This window comes from Melampsora larici-populina (genome assembly GCF_000204055.1).
Source record: "Melampsora larici-populina 98AG31 unplaced genomic scaffold MELLAscaffold_23, whole genome shotgun sequence".
NCBI lineage: Eukaryota > Fungi > Basidiomycota > Pucciniomycetes > Pucciniales > Melampsoraceae > Melampsora > Melampsora laricis-populina.
The window spans coordinates 543,953-560,644 of NW_006768787.1; the positions used below are offsets into that span (position 1 = coordinate 543,953).

The 16,692-nt window shown below is 38.7% G+C and overlaps 2 protein-coding genes across 2 annotated transcripts; both read left to right on the forward strand.

Annotated features, from left to right (window-relative positions):
* Positions 1-3,764: 3,764 nt before the first annotated feature.
* MELLADRAFT_78049 (uncharacterized protein) lies at positions 3,765-5,758 on the forward strand (the record flags this gene model as incomplete). The annotated part of the gene is made up of 4 exons (XM_007411001.1): positions 3,765-3,923; positions 4,057-4,078; positions 4,148-4,280; positions 4,375-5,758. The coding sequence occupies 4 exons, from the start codon at positions 3,856-3,858 to the stop codon at positions 5,463-5,465; spliced, it is 1,314 nt and encodes a 437-aa protein (XP_007411063.1).
* Positions 5,759-7,139: 1,381 nt separating this feature from the next.
* Positions 7,140-8,466, forward strand: MELLADRAFT_87847 (uncharacterized protein; the record flags this gene model as incomplete). Its single annotated transcript, XM_007411002.1, has 3 exons — positions 7,140-7,368; positions 7,494-7,574; positions 7,682-8,466. 3 exons carry the CDS (start codon positions 7,140-7,142, stop codon positions 8,464-8,466), a joined length of 1,095 nt encoding a protein of 364 aa, XP_007411064.1.
* Positions 8,467-16,692: the final 8,226 nt, after the last annotated feature.

Consider the following 16,692-nt stretch of genomic DNA (forward strand, 5'->3'; position numbering starts at 1 on the left):
CGTAGGATAATCTGTCAACAACTGTAGTTTTCAAAACCCCAAACTACAAAACATCACAAATCATTCCTTCAAACCTCATCCTCAAACTTCAACACCTGAACTTCAAAGTTCGAATTTCAAAAACCTTCCTCATCACACTTCAACACAAATTAATATGTCGGTTCCTCCAGCCCCAGCCACTTCAACAGCCACTTCTAAACGTGGCGACAAATGGACTGAACCTGAGCTTGAGCAACTTGCAATTTCTTGGGTTGTGACTAGTACACGAGCAGAATACTCAAACAATATGTCAAGTGATGCTTTTTTTGAAGATGTTTCAGTGCATTTCAATTCTCACTCGGTAACCACACGCTCAGGGAAGATGTGCAAGGGCCAGTGAGTATCATTTCAATTTAGAAATCAAAACATTCAAACTTCTGACTTCTTCTACCTTCCAAATTCAGATGGCGTGTTTTGAATCCAGCAACCCAAAAGTTCTCGGGTATATATGCTCGTCTGGAGCACGATCCACCATCTGGACATCACCGGATACCTGGATCGTCGATGCAATGAAGATCTTTCAGGCTGAGACCAATTCCCCGTTCAAACATCTCGCTGCTAGGCAGAAGCTTCGGTACGAACCTAAATGGGATACTCGTCTGATCAATCAACGCGCGCATCCCCCTCCAGCACCCCCTGCAGATCTTCTTCCACCTTCAGATGCGATTGGAGAAGATTCAACTCAATCCACTTCAGCCAACAATCATGCTCGGCCAGATGATAGTGGCGAGCGTCCAATTGGTGGAAAGGCTGCAAAGAAGCAGCGTCTTGAAAGCAAAAAACAAGCTAATGATGAATCTGAAAGAATCGAGGCCATTAAATCATTTACAGCGGTGGCAAGCCGACGAGCAGAAGCTAGCGAAGAATCCAATCGAATTGCAAACAATTTAATGACAAGTGAACTTAAAAGTAAAGATCTCGAGATTGCTTGAGGAAAAGAAGATGAATGTCCCGATGAGATTTCAAAAAGAATACTACGAGGGCTGAAAGAGGAAGTTGCTCGGCATTATCAATAGCTTATACATAACATTTCATCATCTCGTATTCATTTAAAATTGATACAAATCTTATTCACCAAACACAAGTTGATACTCGTAAAGTAGGTACAGAGGTTATTCATCAAACAAAAGAAACATCTCAATTCATCAAACAAAAGAAACATCTCAATCCGAATATCTCAAAAATCAATCGATTTCCTTGTATTCATTTAAAATACATATGTACAAATCTAATATGTAAAGCCAAATCGTTATAGTAAAAGTTTTAAATGTATAGCAGTTGTTTGCAAATGTTGACATGATAGCAAATGTAAAATTGATTTCTAATAATTCTATTTCATTCACCCGCTTCCTTCAGCCAGAGATCCATTGTGAGATCGCGCTGTAGCTCTTGATGAGTGTTGGAATTTCTCAGTAGGAGAGTATTTTGAAGATACGCCATAAGAGTATTTTGTACTGCTGGATCTGCCAGTTTCGGTACGATCCTGGTTTGAGAAGTGTAACTCTCGATTATAGGATCGAGTGATCCTCGGTCTTGAATAATCATATTGTGTAGTACTAGACAGCACATCATAGCCGAGTGCATATCTACTAAATACCACATACGACATGACATTCGAGTGATTGCGAAACAAATCTGAATGACACCAAAAGCCCTTTCAATATCCTTCCTAGCTCCCTCTTGAGCTGAAGCAAAGAGCCTGGCCGCTGGAGCTTGGCGATCTCGTGGTGCTTTGACGATGGTCGGCCAGTCGGGATAGATTCCATCACCTAAATAATAGGCCTGCTTATAGAGATGTCCATTGACGGTGAAATGGACTTCATCTTCATTTCCTAGATGATTCAAGAAGATTTGAATCTCAGTTCATGATTTTGGAATAAACATGAACTGGATTTGAAATAAACTTACCTTTGAGGAAGTCAGTGAAAAGAAACAACCGGTTTAATACGTTGATATCGTTCAACGAACCCGGCGTTCCGAAGAAAGCATGCCAGATCGTGAGATCTTGGGATGCAACTGCTTCGAGGATGACCGTAGGGGTGTGTTCTTTTCCTTCGAACTGCCCAGCCCATGCAAGTGGGCAGTTCTTCCAAGCCCAGTGCATGCCATCAAGGCTACCCTTACAACCAGGAAGCCCACGGATCTCGTATTCTTTCATGATTCGAGTGAGCTCCTCGGGATTTGGAGGTCAAAGATAATCGGGACCGTATATTTCATTTATGTGTTTCATGAATAGCTTCAGACAGAGTATAGCAGTAGTTTTGCCAATACCGACGTAGTCGTCCGTCGCATCAGCTGGAATTCCCAGGGTGAGCTGTTTCAAAGCACACACAACCTTCTGATATACCGTGAGTCCCATCACTCCACATGCATCAGGTTTTTGAAGCCAAAACTGATGATGTTTCTGCAAATCTTTGATGATTCTCAAGCAGAGCTCTTTGCTCATTCGAAATTGACGTTCGAATTTTGATTTGTATCTGGCATTCGGTGCGAAGTAGTCATTGTAAAGTTGCTGACCGCGAGCAACACGGTCTCTATCTATACGTATACGAGTATGAGGAAGGGGTGGCGGTGGTGGGAGCTCATTGAAGAGGCAGTCGAAGACCAACTGGTCATAGTACTGCTGCTCATTGTCGTCGTTTGAAGACTTCAAAAGCCGTTCGATTTGTTTTTTCAAGGAGCTCGGAGCAGGCATTTGGTGATTTTTTTTGGATGAAATCTATGAAAGATAAATCATTTCATTTCAAAATTAGACCACTGTGGATCTGGTCGATCCACAGTGATTTATCTTTGGTAAAGCAGACGTTACATCATCCCATAGTGGAATTCATGCGTGTAACAATTTAGTTGTTACACGCATCATCAAATTTGGCGTTCAGGAACGCAAAGTCTACGATAAATCACGCCCACCATAGTGGGTGCTCTTAGAGCACCCACTATGGTTGCGTTAACTCGGTGATTTAGCGTTACCCTAACGCTAAAATACCAACAGGTCCACTATGGACCTGTTTTAGACCTGCGGTCCGTACGGCTGCGTCAAGTCTTGCACTTCGTGTGTTCAGATTTACGCAAGCCTACGACTTGATTTATCGTAGGAACTAGGGAAAGCAGACGATAAATCATCCCATAGTGGATTTCACGCGGTTATCAACTTTGGTAAAACACGCATGATCAAACTTCGCGCTCAGGAACGCAAACTTTACGATAAAACACTCCCACCATAGTGGGTGCTCTTAGTGCTTTTCCTCCCTTCCTATTTTTGTTATACTCTTTTCCTATTTTACTTGTAGACCGGATCTTGCTAGATCCGTCCCGACCATATACTGTATTTCCTTGTGGACCGAATCCTACAGTACCAGATTCGGTCATCTCTCATCTTGTATCACTACGATCTTCGATCGTCTCTTGTTGTACCGCCATTCCATTGTTTTCCTTATTCGTTTCTCGCAGAAGGATGTTCGCCTATATAACCTGCTCACATCCTCATAGCAATGGAGAGGACAAGTTACTTCCTACTTACTTTCGTACCCATAAAAGTGAGTAGAATCACAACGGTGTCTCGCTCACACAGGTGCAGGTCCGGGTGACAGACTACAGTACTGCGGGTATTCTGCTACACTACATACACTGAAACAATGATGGTTTTACATATGTATTCAACGTGTCCTCAACTCCGCTGTGATACGAGTTGGAAGCTATCTTGATAATTAATCGCCGTCATCAAACTAGCTAGCCACACCAACCCATATCGATCTGATCAATTTCAATTCCAACTTCAACTTCAACCTGCATTCTCCTTTTTCTTCTTCTTAAAAAATGGCCGGTGAATATCAACCTATCCTTTCAAGTCTTATTCAAGAATCTGATAATAAACTTTGTGCAGAGTATGTGTTTTCTTTCCGGATTTTCATTAATAGATTAAGTTTTTAGAAATCAAATGAGATTTATGATCTGCGTAGTAACTAAAGTTTTGTCGTTTTTTTCTTCTGCTTGGGTCGGTATTTAAACCAATCTCAGTTGTTCAGCTCCAGCTCCACAAGTAAGTTTTTTTTTCTTTTTTCAAAGAAGAAGAAGGAGATTGATTAAAATGGATTGTACACATATATAGTGGGCTTCTGTTAGTTATGGAATCTTTATTTGTTTGAATTGTTCTGGATCTCATCGTAGTTTAGGTGTCCATTTATCATTTGTTAGAAGTGTTACACTTGATAAATGGTCTCAAAGTCAAGTAGATAAAATGAGTTGAGTCAATTGGTTTTAGATGTTTTCTGTTCAAGTTTGAAATTAAATTCTCATTGACAGTTTTTTTGTTTGGGTTTGTTTCTTTTCTTTTAGAATTAGGTGGGAATGCTAAATGGAAGAAATGGTGTTTAGAAGCAGGTCAAGCAGAAAATTATTCAAACCAAATGAGCATTCCAGTACTTTATAATACACATTTTGCAGCTCAATATCGTGATAAATTAACAGCAGAATTAGAAGGTCGAACTTGGTCACCTTCAGACACACCACCTACGATCATCGAACCTAATCCTTCATCTTCTACTCCTTCTGGTACTTTACGTAAACCTCGTACTGGACTGGGTTCATTGAGTTCTCGGTCGGCTTCTCCTTCTACTCCTTCAGGTTCAAATCCTTCACCTGGATCCAATAACAAGAAACTCGAAAACGAATCATATTTCGCTAGTTTGGGTTCAGCTAATGCTAATCGAAGTGATACTTTACCTCCTTCTCAAGGTGGAAAATATGTTGGATTCGGTTCGAATTCGAATAGTCCCAATCCATCCGATTCGATTGATCAAAGTTGGAATGACACATCAGCTACAGCTGTACTTAGTAAAGGATGGGGATTTTTGAGTTCAACTTTATCACAAATTAATGATAATGTAGTCAAACCTGCACAAGAAAAAGTAGTCGATCCTGAATTACAATCACAAGTTTGGTCGATTGCATCTAAATTTCAAAAAACGGTGATAGATGTCACTAAAGTGGGATCTGGAATTGCAGCTGAAGGTTTAAAAGTGGCAGCTGAACAAGCTAAAGCTCATGGATATGATATAGGTAGCTTAGGTAGTGATCAACTTGAAACGTTTAGTAAGACCGGTGATCAATTAGGTGAATATCATACGGTGGATTCATTTGATCAAGATCACAAAGGACATCATGAAGATGAAGATGAAGAACATGATCATGATGATCAAGAGTTTCGAGATGTGGGTGATTCTTATACTGCTGTTCCGACTGGTAATCAAATCTCAGGTGAAGATTCAAATGATTGGAAGACAATGGCTCCTTTAACTGCTGCTCGTCAAAACTCGAATCTGTCTGTTAAAAGTCAAACTTCAAATCCGACTTCTAACAAGAAGTCTAATTTAACAAATTCGAAATCGGGTAAAGCTAAAGCGGATGATGGTTGGGATGAATGGTAGTGAAGTTGTATGTTTGAAACTCATTTGGTTTACTTTGGTTCCTTTTTGTTTTGATTTCAATTTTCTACTTTTGTTTTTGAATTTCTTTTTTTAAAGCATATCTAGATTACAAAAAAGTGATTTTTACAAGAGTTTGTAATGTTTTATATGGTGGTTGTGAATAGAGAATTTGAATTCAATAGATTATGCTTTTCTTTCGCCTTTTGATGCTCTTGCTCTTGCATCTGATTTTTTCTTTGCTTGTGTTTCTCTGTTTTTTTGAAAATAATAGAATCCAAGAATGGTATATGGTCAGTTTTTGTTTGAGTCATTGTGATGTGAGAAGTTTCGCATACCTTTGTTTTGTTAAATCAGCTTTATCTTTTTCTGATTTAGCCTTTGCTTTACTTGCTGCTTCTTCCCTTTTTAGTTTTGTTTCGTAATCTACTACTGCCGAATTTAAATTTGGTCTTAGTAATGGATCTGGTGAAGAACCCAAAAGTCGAATTAGTAAGAACAGAGATGTCACAATGAAGATTCGACATTTGAAAAGAAAATGATGCGAATCAAAACTCACCACCTCCGATTTTACTTTCAGCTTTTTTTCTAGATTTCGATTTTAATCCTAAAAGTTTCAATTGTTGTTCCAACATTGAAGTTTCTGCATCTTTTAATTCTTGAATTTGTTTAGGTGTTAATTTCTGAATTTGATTTGAATCAGTTTCATCTTCTACCCTTCCATATGTTGCTATGATGGCTTTTTTTTGTAATTCATCTGAGTTTAGTGATCCGTAGTCTTTGCTGATCTTTGTACCTGTTGTGAATCCAAAAAAGAAATGATGTTTGGTTTTTCAGAAAGAGAATAGAGGTTTGGTATGAGTTTTTAAAGATCCGAACATGATTGATCTAGAGGATTTGAATCCTTTTCTTCTGGTTCTTCTTCTTCTTCTTTGAATTGACTAGGATCTTGGAGATAATCTGATGCTAGTTGAAGTACTTTTTCAATACATTCATCCAGTAGTAAGTCATGGTTTGGTTGATCTGACGCTAAAGAACCAATCATTGCAAATCGATTAGTTAAATTAGTCTAGGAAAGGTCATTTGAAAGCTGGTGAAGTGTTGCTTACTAGAATCTGAGATTGTAGAATCTAATTCAAGTTCCAAGATACCACGAATAGTTTCAATTTGTTCATCTTTTGGAATCTCTGAATCTTGAATTAAATGTAAAATATAATCTAAAGTTGTCTAAATAATAAAGTCAGTCTCCAATGTATGATAGATTGTGTTAGAGAAAGAGTACTTTACTTTGTCGATTTCCAAGTTAGAAGTGATTTGATTTGATTTGAATGTGTTGAGGATCGATTGCTGGAAACTGGTCATTTTTTGGATTTGATTGGTAAACTAAACATATCAGAGCAAGTTTATTAGAAAGTACTTTATCAGTTTACAGTGTTTAAAATAATGCAGTTTCTATCAATCTTGGAAAATGACCACTGACCAGGTCATGAGAACCAGTGAACGAGTCTCATCACATTCTCATCCTTCAAATCAAAACCTCGGTTCCTTCAAGATAACTTCAAAAAGATGGGTTTACTTCAATTAGCAATCTATTCTACGATAATGTTCTTCACAAGTTCAGTGATTCATCTTTTATTTTTTTGGATTGAGATGGTCTAACCGACCATTTGGTTTTACATGATAGCTTTATTTTTAGGAAGTATACCATTATCACTCTCAAGATCAATCTCACCGCTTCGTAGTCGTCAACTCAGCATCATCGGAGTAGGTCTATTGGTGGGTGTAGCTTTGACAGTGATCATCCCTGAGGGCATAGAAGCTATTTATCGAATTCAACTTCTTAATCATCAATCTATCATTCCTCATCATGATGATCAATCTCATCAACATCATCATCCTCCAATCGGTTTAGCTTTATTATCTGGTTTTCTTTTAATGTAAAATCCATCCTCTTTTTGAATTTATCGTTTCTTTAGAGGTTTTTTTTGGTACTAAATTCGGTGAATTCTAATTTTCATAGGTTCTTAATAGATCAAGCTAGTTCTCCAGAACCAATCCCAAACGATTCTCATCGGTGTTCTACCTCAACTAGTTCAACTTCCTTGGTCATACGTGCATCATCAATCTTACTTCTTTTCTCATCTTTTCGATCCATCTCATCTGACTCTACTCTGATCCGCTCGTTCAAATCAATTAATTCCTTATCCTCGGATCATCAGGCCCAGAGCCTAATAACACGCTTACCGAGGCTAATTCGACCGGTGTGGTAGTCGTGGATTCGAGTGATGGGTCTTGCGTCAAGCCTCTTGTTGCTACCTGCTCACACACACATTCATCTCATAAGAGTTTGCTTTCGACCACTCTTGGTTTATTAACTCATTCACTTGCCGATGGAATATCCCTTGGAGCTTCATCAACTTTCAATTCCCTGCCAGCCACTGCGAATGCTTCGTCTTCGAAAGATGTCTTAGCACTGGATTTGATTGTCTTCATTGCGATCATCGTTCATAAGGCACCTGTTGCTTTCGGTTTGGTGGCTGTACTCATGTCCGAAGGTATTCCTCGACATATCATTCGTCGGATTCTGTTTGCTTTCAGTCTAGCTACTCCTCTTGGTTCTTTGATCACATGGTCTTTGATCACAACTCTCATTGGTCATAATATGAACCATGATCGGAATGATTCTCTTCCAGTCTCTCGTCAAGCTTCAATGCAATGGTGGATAGGAATGACACTCTTATTCTCAGGTGGTACATTTCTATTCATAGCAATTCATGCTATGCAACATAGTGTCACAGAACAAGTTACTCATTATCATTCAAAACTACCATCGTCTTTGAATATGTCAGGGGGAAATCGAGAGGAAGGATCAGAAATCAATCATCAAACTGTTTCTGATTCATCTTCTAGTGTACAAATGTCAAGACTTACTACTTCACTTCTTATGGTCTCTGGCATGATTGCTCCATCAATATTGACTAGGATATTTGGTCATGGTCATTGAATTTGTATAATTGAATGAAGAATTTAAAATGAATTTAATGAGTTTCCATGACTTTAAAGTATAAATTGAAATATCTACCCTTTTTCTTTCTCACATGATTTGTTCTAAGCAGTCTCACTTTGTTTGATTTATGTTAGATTTGATTTGGTTTTTTTCATTAATTCAAAGAAGTTCCTTATAATGTAAAAATAGTCTGTCTCAAGCAATTTGTAAAAGTATTGTCCTATGTATACATACAGCAATACCTTGCAGTCTGTATATGACTTACGCAGAAGGTTCTGTTTTGTATGGTGGCTGAGAAATGCCAATGTGCCATAACTTCAACATGCAAAAATCACGTGTCAAACTCATTTGAGAGCCCTGTTGAATGTATTCTGAGCCTCAGTCTTTACACCAAACAATCCTTTCACTTTTTATGCTTGGTATTGATGTTACTGCTTTGACCCAAATGACAGCCAACTTGATCAACAAGCCAGTTCACTGATCTTTATCAATCCACAGTAAGAATAAATATTTCTTTTGGATCATTGTAAGCAAAATATATTTTATTGCTAGCTTAACAACAAGCCCACTGTGCCAGGTGATTTTTCTCAGACTTGTCCACCTCTGGCACAGGGGGCTTGCACATTAAACATCAATTGTTGCATGACTAATAGCTTCCTTTTGGTGGGTGCTTTTTCACTTTACTTTTTCACCACAAGTCACAAGCCCATTTGTTCCAAAAAAAGAGTCAGATGAGCTCTATTGAGTTCTGAAGGAAATGGTCACTTCAGAATCTTGACAGAGCTCATGATTGTGTTGATTCATTGACACCGTGTCCGTATCCATGTAGCACGTTGACGTGCACACACCAAATACTTTCAATACATACTTGAAAGACCCATTAAAGAGGTCTCCACAATAGGCATGTCTTCCCTTTGTCAACTGGGATGTTGGCACTCAGTTGACCCCAACTGCTGACAAAGGATCTCACAAATTCTTTTGTCAAATTATCATTCACAAAGGGTGCTTGGCACCAATCTCAGTCTAAAGCCTACCAAACAGCTTTCTGTTTTTTTTCAAAACTCTCCGTGTGTGCACGTTGACGTGCTGCAAGGATACTGACATGGTGTGAGGCTCCTTATTTTTGGATTTGAAATTGCAACCCCTAAGATTGTTATGTGTACCCTCAGAAAGGCTTGAGAGATGGTCAATTGACTCCCTGTAATGTCTTGGAACAAACTTGTTATTCATTTGCCAGCCTGGATTCTTGTGAGCTGGCACATTTTGATTCTCTTGTTTTTCTAATAGAAGTTATGTACAAGATGCTGAACTCATACCAGCCAGTTTCAGAGATGAGATCAAAGTAATATTGGATGAGATAGGATGGATTGTATCCAAAAGTGACCCAAATTTCACTTTTTGGGGCTATTGGTCACACCACAGATGTCGTTTAATGTGCAAGTCCCTCCCTTGGCTTTGGGTTACTGTGAGCTTTTGCACAATCGGACTTGGGTTAAGTGAGATTCTATTGTGATCTAAACCCACAACAATTGTGTCAGCCCTGAGTACTGAAGCCAAGTACCAATGGGCAACGTACTATGATAAGACCTTAAAAAATAGCAAATACAACTCAAGGCTTGGGTTTAAGAGTCAGGTTACATGTGGTTCAGCATATGTAACATGTGCAAAACGTACATCAAAGAGTTTCTATGTACATACACAACTTTCATGTAAACCAAAGCTACATATATCTCAGTGCCATCATATGTACATCACAAGTGAAATAGCAGCAGAGCTCTCAAAATGCAGGCTCTCAACAATGCAGGTGGTGAAATTGTCGAAGATCACTGCAGTGGACCCTGTAAAATGTGAGATGGGATGTTGAGAGTCTCTAAATTTTTGTTGAGTCTCCAGATTTAGCGGGTTGATCAAGACTCTTGAAGTCACGTGCAACCCAGTACTGGCATTGAATATGCCACTACTGGGGTCCTTGGGTGGATGTGTGTTTTGAAAATATTGAGTACAAGTATACCAAAACACCACAATCAAGGGGTCCGCTGCACATACACCCCTTTTCAGACCCCCCACATTTGGGAATCCCTCTTGGGGGTCTGTTTGGGAGCCCCTAAAATACAGGCACCACTGTGAATGCTCTTATGACCCAATAGTAAATTTGTGTGGACTTTTAGTCCAAAGATTTCCAAGGTTCAGAATACATAAACCCTCAAAATCTGACCATTTTGGGAACCATCAGACTATCATTTGGCTAATTTACAATTCACTCATTTCATCTTTCCTAGAAACTTTCAAGCTTTGTCTAAGATATACAAAATTCAAAGGATCCCGGTATCCCCACCACCACCTGCCTTTTACAGGTAGTGTCATGCCTAATCACCAGTGACACGAGGCATGTGCAATCTGTAATGTGTTATCGCTTTTGAGATCAAATCATTTGATTTGTTGTTCACACTCAATCAACATCAACAAGACCATTCAGTGATCATTTCAAACAGTATGAGCAATCGAAGACAGGATCAATATTCAAAGAACAGTCCCATCAAATTCATCACCTAGAGAATATCAAACTCGAACCATATACCTAAACAAAAGGTGTGTTAAGGCTGCAGTTGGGTCAGTCTCTTGATCTTTTTATCCTACTCAATCTACTGCAAGATGGTATTATCACCTCTCTGGATCCAATATGAATTGTGAGTTGCAAAAGATCTTGAACCTGATCTACTGGTGCAGCAAATTTATGTCTGTAGCTATCTCAAACTAAATGATATATTGTCACAGTAGTCCAAGACAAACCAACAAAACAATACATAAAAGTGTAGCATCACTCAAAATAACACAAATAAACTGATTTTTTCAATAAACACAGGGGAATTGTTTTGTTCCAAATCTTTACGCGGATTGTCATTTGAGTCATATTTCAATTTGATTTTGAAAGCTTTGCTTTTTTGTTGCGGATGTTGTCATTTGAAGATCAATGGGTTTGAGTCAGAAGGCAAGATCAGTTTTTCATTGAAATTTTAGTGAATGGGGATGCAAAGAAACGGGACTTTATTCAAAGTTTCCCTTGTTGATGTTGATTCAGCGTGAACAACAAATCATAATCGATTGGACTTCAAAAGCGACCACTCTTGAATCCTCAATACCCTGGTATATACAGCCTGTACATTGCCTGTACATCACTTGTGTCACGGGTAATTAGGCATGACACTATCTGTGAAAGGCAGGGGGGTGGTGGGGATACCGGGATCCAATTTAAAAGACTGATTCTATAAACTTTGAATCTTTAACCTTAGGTCTTGTTGGTCTGGTGGTGGCAATGGCACAAGGAACTTTCTTGGTTCATCTCTGAGGGAATGAGCAGATGTGGCTCTACGGTCCTTATCCCAAGATAGACACTTAGAGCTCAGCCTGGAGATTGGTGAGCTCTCAATGGTTGTTGTGATATGAAGTGATGTACCTGAGTCAGGTCTGTCTTGTCAACAGGACTACACACACAGTTCTCAGTTACCAGTCACTGGAAGGCCAGTGGCTACCACTGGCTTCACCAGGACTTTAACTGTGTCAAAACAACTTCAAGATTATTTCAACATGATATCACTGTGGGTCATTTGTCAGTCTTATTACCAGGGTTGCAATGTCATCAAAGATCTGTACAAACCTGCTCCTGTATTCATAGATCAAGTGTGAGGCTACTAGTGTCTGTTAGGCTAGTAGAGTCAACAAAAATCTTGGAGAAGGTCTAATAACTTCTACTAAAGCTGTGTAGATCAAGATCTAAAAGTATTAACAGGGAGAGATGTGGGTGTTAGAGCTTTACTTGCAATAAACAAGTAAAGACTACAGTCAGTTGACCTTTAAACAAAGGCTTTAGCCCAGGGATTTTGGGTTAATTATTTTCTTTACAATAATTAAAAAGAAGAGCAACTGACACGCAGTTCTCAATCCTAATTTGATCCTCTTCTTATTCAAAGAAAGGTCAAAGAAGGTGGTGTTAAGGTCTATTATGACACCAGGAACTTTACACTCTGACTAATAGAGATTTCCCTGTAGATTTAGAGTTTCTTATAACCAGATGAATCCCAAATCTGATATGAGAAATACTTGAGGACCACTTCCTTACAAGTAATTCCACCAAATGGATATATATTACCAATAATACTGATAATGGAGTCTAATCAGAAACAAAGTTGAATTAGCACACAGAATCAGCAACAAGACACAAGGTTTGAGTTTCAAGGTCCGTAGTATCCGGCCTTGAAAGTTTGATAATTGATGAGAAAAGTTTAAAGGTTCTAGGAAGTTGAATAAAAGAAAAATTATGTAGTTGTTGAATGATAATGTGATAATGTTATTCCTGTTAAAATTACGGGTCAGAAAAGAAAGCGACTAGACCAGGATTTGAACCTGGGACCTCAGTACACCCCAAAGACACATTTTCCCAGGAGGATGTCCCAGCCATCCTACAGTGAGGCATTGTGCTGGCATCCAAAGTTGGGTAATCACTGAGATGTCCCCAGCATGTGACATCCTCAGTTCCTCCGTTGGATGCTGTGGCGGTGTCACAGTCAAGGACTTAGCAAGACATCCCGAGCTGGGACATACCCATGGTGTCCAAGAGGCCGGTGGCTTCAGGATGCACATTCAATATGTATGTGGCATTCTGATCCGAGGTGGCCCCAAGGTGCGGTGAGGACATCCTTTGGCTGTTGGTAGACCAGGTGTCTGGAGAGCACCACCAAAAAGAGACTCATTGTAAGTAAGAGTATTCATCACCAATTGTACCACAATAACTTTCTTGATTAAACAAATGTGAATCAATTGTTGATTTTTGTGACATTGTAGGTCTAACTAAATCTTATGCAATTTTTCCACTCATATCTTGATTTTGAGTTCTTGCTAAATTTTGTGCTTGTTTCTCAATACCCAATTATTCATTCTTGTCTCACAATCACAATCCTCTGCTCCGCGGCATTTCTCCTTTGTCCATTCAACACCAATTGCTCTGCAACATGCAATCACATGATACAACCATTGTAGATACTTGTTAGTGCTTTGTAATTTAACTTCAATAATTTTTGCTCTCTGACCAAATGTATCTGTAGATTTTGATTGAATTAAATCAGGAACTTTATTTATTTATTCATGTTGTCTTTGTTGAGGTAGAACAATGAAAGAAAGGAGTTGTCATAAGAACTTGCCCAAACATATGGCTAATGTTTCTGCCCAACGAGGCATCCATTGCTCTTGAGGCTGAGAATGAACACCACGTAACAGAGGATGACAAAGTTGATGTTGCACATTTTTTGGGGTTTGAAGTTGATGATTTGCATGATGAATCAGAAGAAAATGCACTGCCGGATATTTTGAACCACTGATGAAGCTTCTAACTGGGCCTTACAGTGAATCTGATCAATTGGAAAACTCTGAACATGGTCCAGAAAGGCTCACTCCTGATTTGCTTGACCTGGATGCATTGGTACAACAAGAACTGGAAGAAATTATCAATTCTAGTCAAACCAACTGAGATTCACACCAATAGAATGGTTCAGATAAGGAAAACAAAAATCTTGAGACAGAACCAAATCAGAACATGACCGCCTTGGATTCCAATTGGTATCCATTCAAAAAAGAGGTTTTAAATTGTCTTCAAACTTCTTGAACAATGTTCAGTTCATTGACTGGAAAAACTTGTCCTTTTGAAAAACAGACCACAGGCTTCCTCCTGTTGGGTTCAGGACACCACATCCTTTCTGAAAAACAGTACAAACAAGATTGCCTGGTATTCAAATTGTTTGGTATTTCTCTACCAGCTTACAAAAATCTGAGACGGTTGCACACAAACATGTGCACATGGTTTTGGCTGAATGTGATCAAGTGGGAGAGTCCTCTCAAGAACCCATGCTACAGTCTCAGTATCAGAGATATTGTGGCTCAGGCAAGTTTTCTCATTGGTTCTATCTAATGTTCATTGTGTTGCTGATTGTAGTATCTATGACAGGAACTTGCCAATCCTGTTGTCACTGAACACTTAGTCACTATCCCTGAATATGATCCAAACCTACTGATAGATTGATTATCCCAATCTAGGAAGTGGTGCAAAGGATTCCCACATGATCAAAGAGTACAGATGGTCCCATCAAGGAACGGAAACTTCTTTCTCTACAAGCCTGTTTGTGATAGCTCCAGAGCCTGGCTTGTTCCAATATTCTTTTATCAGCAATCAGGAGACTATTATGCTAAATGCCTGAAGGATTCAATCAATTTAAAATGGAATGGATGCTTCAAAATTCAGTATAATTGTTCAACCAGATCCACCATTTGATGCCCCTTTATTAAGTACTGTTTGGATTGAATCTCTAAAGGAAACTTTCATAGATTCTAAGGCAGACAATGGACTTCTGCTGGAAGGTCAATACGGAGGGGTGATGTATTGTGAGTGAATTTGATTTTATAATATATGTTTACGTCTGAATTTTGATAAACTGTGTAAGTATAGAACATAAGGATCATGGTCATCTTGAGATACCACTTCCTAACCCATGGCGTTTGAAAGCCAATGGAAAGATCATTTGACATGTACCAATAACTTTTTATTCAGATGACACCTCAGGGAGTGTTTTAAAACAATGGAATAAACATATGAGCTTCTATCTCACACTATCAGGTTTAACTCCTGGAATGTCAAATCAGGAATATAATATACACTTCCTGGCTACATCCAACAAGGCAGGTGCACTTGAGCTTGGTGACAACATTGTGGACAAATTGAAGTGAGTTGTACAATGTTTGAAAGAAACAAAGATGAATGCTGAACCTTACACAACAACTTTATAGCACACTTGGCACTGAGGGACTTTTAACTTATAATGACTCTGTCAAAGAAGACGTGCTTGTGATGGTAGTTCCACTCCGTCATCTTGGCAACTCACCTATGCACACGGAGATCACAAATACAACAAACCCTTCAGTGACATTAAACCCTTGTCGGATATGTACCTTGAGTGTTGAAACAATTGGTGCTAAACAAGATCCTAGATATACTCAAGCATTTGTGGGCATAAATAAAGATGAGGTACAATTAACATAATCAAATTCTTTCCAGGCACAAGTCAATTACATTGTTTTTGAGCCACAGGAAGTAACCAGACCACGCAACTGGAATACTACAAACTCACACACATATACACTATGGGAAATACTTTGCAATCCAAAGAAATATTCTGAATTTTGTAAAAATCCAAGGAATTTAGCATTAAGAGCCCGTTCACTTAAACACTTTTTTGTGAAAAATTGCTCTCTTGAATGTCAAGAAAGCACTTTCTGTGAAATGTGTTTGTTTTCTTAAAAACAAGCATTTTAAGAATCAGAAAATGCTTATAAAAAGTGATTTTTTGGAACATTCCCAGATTTCACTATTAGCGCATTTTTCCCTTGAGAAATCGCATTTCTCATTTCTGTGATTTCTTCAAATTTGGACAAGTCCCCGTCCACTGTACGAATTGTCAATCTACAGTACAGAACCTGACCTTCCCTCATCTTTGTTCATCTTCACTCACCTTCCCTCATCTTCACTCAACTCAACCACATCCAACCACTCAACCACTCAATATGCCAGATTCGGACAACAGCAGTGTGTATTTATATGTAGAGGTCAACAAATCAAGAATGAACAATTGAGAATGATTGAGATGAGGTTGAGAATGATCAAGATGAACAATTGAGAATGATCGAGATGAATTTGAGAACAATCAAGATGAATTTGAGAACAATTGAGATGGTAAACAAGTTGAAAATTGATATCCGATGGTCAACAAGTTGGAAATCGATTTTTGATGGTCAACAAACCAAACACTTTTCTCTCTTTTTTCACAAAACGTGACTTTCAACGCTTTTCAAAAAAAAGACTTTTCTACATGTAGAAAAGCCCTGTCCCTGAATGCAATTTTGAGAAATTGCGCTTAAGTGAACGGGCTCTAAAGATACATGTAATGGTCCTTTTGTCAAGAAAGTCCACAAGATACATCAGGATACAGCATATACAAGAGCAGAGGTTCAGAGTATTTTTGATAACTTGAACCAGGATTTTCAAGAAATATTATTTAAGCCGTTCTTATGATTGAAGGGTATGCTTTAGTTTGTGACCCTCTATATAGTATACTTTGCTCTAAGCAAGGAACTGATTGAATTTTCATTCCAAATAGGATTTGAGGGGCATAAAGATACACT